Source organism: Fulmarus glacialis, unplaced genomic scaffold (assembly GCF_000690835.1).
Source record: "Fulmarus glacialis isolate BGI_N327 unplaced genomic scaffold, ASM69083v1 scaffold2954, whole genome shotgun sequence".
Classification (NCBI taxonomy): Eukaryota; Metazoa; Chordata; class Aves; order Procellariiformes; family Procellariidae; genus Fulmarus; species Fulmarus glacialis.
In genome coordinates, this window is record NW_009207322.1 from 137,288 (window position 1) to 142,489 (window position 5,202).

The following is a 5,202-nucleotide window of genomic DNA, read 5'->3' on the forward strand; positions in this document are numbered from 1 at the left end:
TATTTCACGTAGAATGGTATGTAATTTTAAAGCTAGCTTTTACATAGGGTTTGAAATAGGTGTTATTGTTCAAATCTGTACTAAGTCAGTGTTATTTCATTTGTATTAAAGCAAATCTGAACTAACAGTTTGACCAATTTTATTATTTTCCTGATTGTATTAATTTTACATAGTACAAAATTCTCTTAAAGCAATTTGAAAAGAAAAATATGAAGTTCCACATGAAACCAGCATAACATATTTTGCCTAACAGGAAATACACCCTTATCAGATATTTTAAAGCTTGATGTTTTCAGTAAGAGCTTTATTTGTACTTATGTTTCAGAGTTTGCATGTTCCTATGAAGCTTTCAGACATCTGGATTCCAGTTCAGGGTTTATTTGCATACAAAAATATATTATAATGGAAAAAAGCATTAAAAGTTCTCAACTATATAAAATTACAAATATATTTTCATAAAAGCAACTTTAAATTAAAAATTTAAGCTGTATTTTAAAGCAAAATACAGCTGTAACACTTCAGTTATCTTATTCCATCTGCTGCAAAGTTACAAAACTGATGTTGCCAGTTAAATACTTGTAGTTTACAAAGGTTATGTTCAGAAGGTGAATATCTTGGGAGCAAAGTTATCAGACAAGGGCAGCAGTTCTCAGTGATTGATGTCACTTATCCGTCAGAGGACATTCACAGGCAAGCACAGTGCCAAAGATTCATTTCACATACCTGGAAATACAAAACAAGAAAGATCATTAAGTTCTATATTAAATAAGATTGCATGTTGTTGACATACCAGACACCCTATCTATGCCCAGTTTAGATTGCTAGACTGTCTGACAGGCCAAAATTATGCCTGGTTTTAATTAACGTAAGAGCCAAAAGGTTACTTTTCTACCAAGTGCATTAGGCTTGAAAAGACATCTGTACAAAGTTCTGTGTAACTTTAAGCCTATAAATACAAAAACTCCTCAAAAATATCAGAGGGAAGTTGGACTTTTTCCTCAGAATTTCCATGTATGATAAAGATAGCGTATCACTGTAAGACAAGTGACACTGTATATAAATGAGACTCTGCTGAAATAACTAGATATTTGCTTATTTGGGAGAGAAAAAACCCCAACAACAAACAAAAAACCCAAAACCACTACAGCAGGTGGCAATCCCTGGCCTCACCTTAATGTGCCTTGCAAGGGGACAATGGAACCAATGTACTATAGGCAGCCCCTTAAGAGTTAGCTGCAAGATGGCTGTGCAAGATACAGCAATGTAAATATTTGGTTTGGGGGTTTCATTGTTCTGCGAAAACCTTCAAACTCAGGAGTTTTTCAGAAGAGCAATCAGTCAATGAGGTTTCAGTGGTAAAGATAGAGTTAGCTCAAGCATGTGCCCATGACACATGTCAGGAAACCGGAAATATATTTTAAGAGAAGTGAAACCAGGATTAAGATACAAGTAAGATGACAGGAAAGTAGGAAGCTCACACGGGCAGCTGTCTTAAGTCCAAGGCAGATGGCCAAGGCTTCAAGAATTACACGGAAGAGAAAATACCTAATGAATACAAGAAACTCTCAGTTCATAATTTATTGGGGCTTTGTTCATGCTGCTACAATTTGTTCGTTTGGGCTCTACAGTCTGGTTCCATTAAAAAAAACAGTATCATGTCCGTAACAGCACAGGAAAAAGCAGAAAGAATAGGCAGAGTACATTGTTGGAATAGGAGGGTGTTTTTTGCTTTTGTATCGTAATGAAGAACCTAGTACTGTAACTGGAAAATACAATTTCTAGATAGTGACAGAAAAAGTGATCTAAATGCCATTCCTAGTAAAGAAAAGAACAAACAGCATTTTGATATTTAATCTAAGTTAATAGATACAGATATCTGCTCCTTAATTCTTTCATAAAGCGAGGTCTAGAATTAAAAAAAGTTTCCCTCAGCTACAGTTACTCCTCCAGTTACCTAGCTTTATAATGAAGAAACAAAACCCGACTTTTTAGCTGAGTTTTGAGTATTTAAGAAAGTGATGTTTACTTGATCTACACTTGATCTACTTGATTTACACTGCCAAGGAGGGGCAAACTGCAGCTGCCTCAGAGGTGGGGACAGAGGTTCATCCGAGTACAGCCTTTGTCACATGAGCCAAACTGCACACCTTGAACATTTAGGCAAAGACCAGAATTTAGTCTATTTTACCTTCTTATCCACATAATGATCCATAGGACTAGCAAACTAAAACAAAGCCACATTATATGAAACTATTGCTACCCTTCCCTTTTCCCTTCCCCCATACACTGGCTTTCATCACTTTTTGACAGTACCAAGTGAGATGCAGCCTACTAGTAAAAATCTACGTACTTGCTAGTGTCCTGTCAAGATGAGCAATGAAGTCTTCCAGTTCTTTTGTGTCTCCAAGCTTTGCTGCAAAATAAGAGACCGTCAGTACTGCTTAGACGTGACATATTTCTCTGGCCAAAAGAAACACTGGAATGACACAATCCCCCAAATCATTTTCAGTGGTATCAAACATGCTCTGGATTATTTTCAGAAAAATTCAATAGGGTTGCTGCAATGTCCAAATGCATGCTTAGAAAACAGGGGAGACCAATATAAAATTCTAGTTTTTATAGTTTTCCATTTGACAAAAGCAAAGCAATCCCCTGTTTAGTTTCCTTAAAAAGCAGAGGTTGAAAGAAGTGGAGAAAAAAAGCTATAGGTCAGCTAATCCATATCCTTGCTACTGTGGGATTCTTCCTTTTTGCATGTATTCAGCTACTGGATTCATGGCCCCAACCGAATTCTACCCAATTAGCTCCCAGTCCTGCCCAAATCTAAACCTCTTAGATCATGTCAGTATCAGTGGATTTGCTGTGATGTCAGATCCTTTGATCTTGGTCCATACACTGTAAATTTGGATCCAAACATGCACCAAACTTCCACTCCTGAGAACACCACTGGTTCTATTCAATCTAGTTTTACTGCAAGTTACTTCCTTATCTCATTGCTGTGGTCTATTCCAAGCCTGTTCCAACTCTATTTCTGTCTTTCTGTCTTCTCATCAGGAAGAGCATCTTGACCTTTAGTGTAATTCCTTGCCAAGTATTTCCTGCCAGTTTAACTGAACTTTTTTTTTTGCTACTTCTTATTAACTGTTAGTCATCATTTCTCCCTAGCATCATGCTAATTAGAAAAAGAGCATTTTACTTTTTTGTGACTGGTCAATGTGGAAAACGTGAAAGTGTGAAAAGCTCTTGAGCATGCATCTGAGAAGACTCGTGGTAATGAAAGCACTGTGTAGTACGTATGTATGTCTGTTCATTTATTGATATGTCTACTCCAGAGTTAATCTAAGTTAACCTGAAAGGAACAAGCTCCTGGGGAGTTAGATCAGCTGCAAGACAGAAGCCACTCAAACAGCACAGCTACAAAGGAGGAAGAAATTACTAGTACATGTTTGTATCAGCAGTGCAAGGTCTACATGGATCTGAGTAATTGTGTTAACCTGAATGACAGCATATGGCTTCTGAGTTACCTACTGCACCCCTGCATTCAGGCTAAGTATTTCTGTATATAGATGGGTCACTTAAGCTACTTAAGTTGCTTAAGCTCGAAATAACCCAAGTTAATTCTGAAATGAAGTTTTCTGTAAGGAGCACAACAATCCCTGATTAACCAAAAAACTGTAATTTTCTTTAGCTTGGTGTTTCAAAACCAAAAGAGTTGCTGCGTCACCTAATGCAGTGCGTTACTGCCGTTTATGATCAACACAATAATACTTGCATCTGTAGTGTGTTTAACAGTAATCCTTAGTTTTGTTGTAATTTTAAAAAAAGAGTCAACGCATGCATGTGAATCCTGGCTCACAGAAAGAAGTCTATATAGTTGAGAATTAGGAATAAATGTCAACAGTTAAAGTTAAGTTTACCTTTACATGGAGTTACTGATGGGGATGGCAAACTTGGAATAGATGCAGTTGGAGAGTTAAGCTTTTCATCACTGAGGCTGAAACTATTTCTGTAGAGTGAATCTGCACCTGTAAAAAAGTTACATTATAAATTAAAATTGACAATTTCCTGCAATTTTGCAATAGAATTAAACACAGAAGTAGGGCCTTTCCCATATGGGCTTCAAAGTCTGTAGAACTCAAATTTACAGACTTCAAAACCAGAGGGATAAATAAATCATCCATTGTGTGAAGGCTGTTGTTCACACACCTACTGATAAAAAGCAAGCAGTCCTAGTCCCAATCCTCACTCGCAGCAAGGAAAGTGTCAGCTTTCCCTGCAGTCAGCATCATTTGGAAAATATTACAGGAATGGCAATTATCCCACATCCACTAAATTAGGCCTAGTATGACCTGCCTGATTCGCAATATTCTGGGAAATTCTGGTTACCTAATTTTTCAAAAGCCATTAGAAAAGCTGAATAAAGAGCTCCAGGACAAGGACAGTCCCCCAGAACAGAGAATATATTCAGCTTTGTCCTCATCCCTGAAGCAAACACACCTATTTCTCCATACTCTGCTGCTTTAGGTCTTGTGTTCAAGATAAACTGACTAGCATATTTTAGTTTTCTTTTATTCTGTAACTCCCTGGAGTTCACAAAGCAGTAAATCTGTACACATCTTACTTTAGGTGGTCTTTCAAAGAAAGCTTTTAAATGCCATGGAAAGCAATGGGAAAGGTTCCAATATCGTTCTGATGTTCCTGGATTTTAGACAAGGCCTTAAGTTTCAAAAGTATTAAAAAGTGATCTTTATCTTGTCTCTTTTCATAAAAAGAGTTCCACGATTCACAGTGCACACAACATATTAGTCATGGCTCCACTGGAAGAAGGAATTGTCATTGTATTAGAGACACTAAACTGCTGGTTCCTGCAGTTTTGAGCCAGTGACCTGAAAACTGCAGTTCTACAAAAAGAAACCATTGTAATACGAACATGGCAATGGTCTCCATTTATTTGGCACATTTCCTAAGAAATAAACGTATGTCTCATTATACGGGGTAGTGACTACCACTGCTTACCATTGAGGCCAGCGATTTTGCCTCTCTGCAGCACAAATAGCATTTGTCCTTGGAGCCCCAGCCTAGAAGGTGGTTACACTGCAGCATTAAGTCCAGCCCAGTCAGAATTGTCACACTTCTTTGGCCACTTGTCCCATTTGCTACACCAGAAGATGTCTGCCTTAGTTAAATTAAGGGTGTCCTGCT

General features: G+C 37.6%; 1 protein-coding gene across 1 annotated transcript in view; it reads right to left on the reverse strand.

The window, feature by feature from the left end:
• Window positions 1-368: 368 nt before the first annotated feature.
• RGCC (regulator of cell cycle) overlaps window positions 369-5,202 on the reverse strand; it is a 7,054-nt gene continuing 2,220 nt past the window's right edge. The window contains exons 3-5 of the mRNA XM_009576043.1: window positions 3,918-4,025; window positions 2,351-2,413; window positions 369-723 (exon numbers count right to left, since the gene is read on the reverse strand). Coding sequence (XP_009574338.1) covers window positions 716-723; window positions 2,351-2,413; window positions 3,918-4,025 — 179 coding nt within the window. The 3' untranslated portion in view covers window positions 369-715. The remainder of the gene's footprint in view (window positions 724-2,350; window positions 2,414-3,917; window positions 4,026-5,202) is intronic.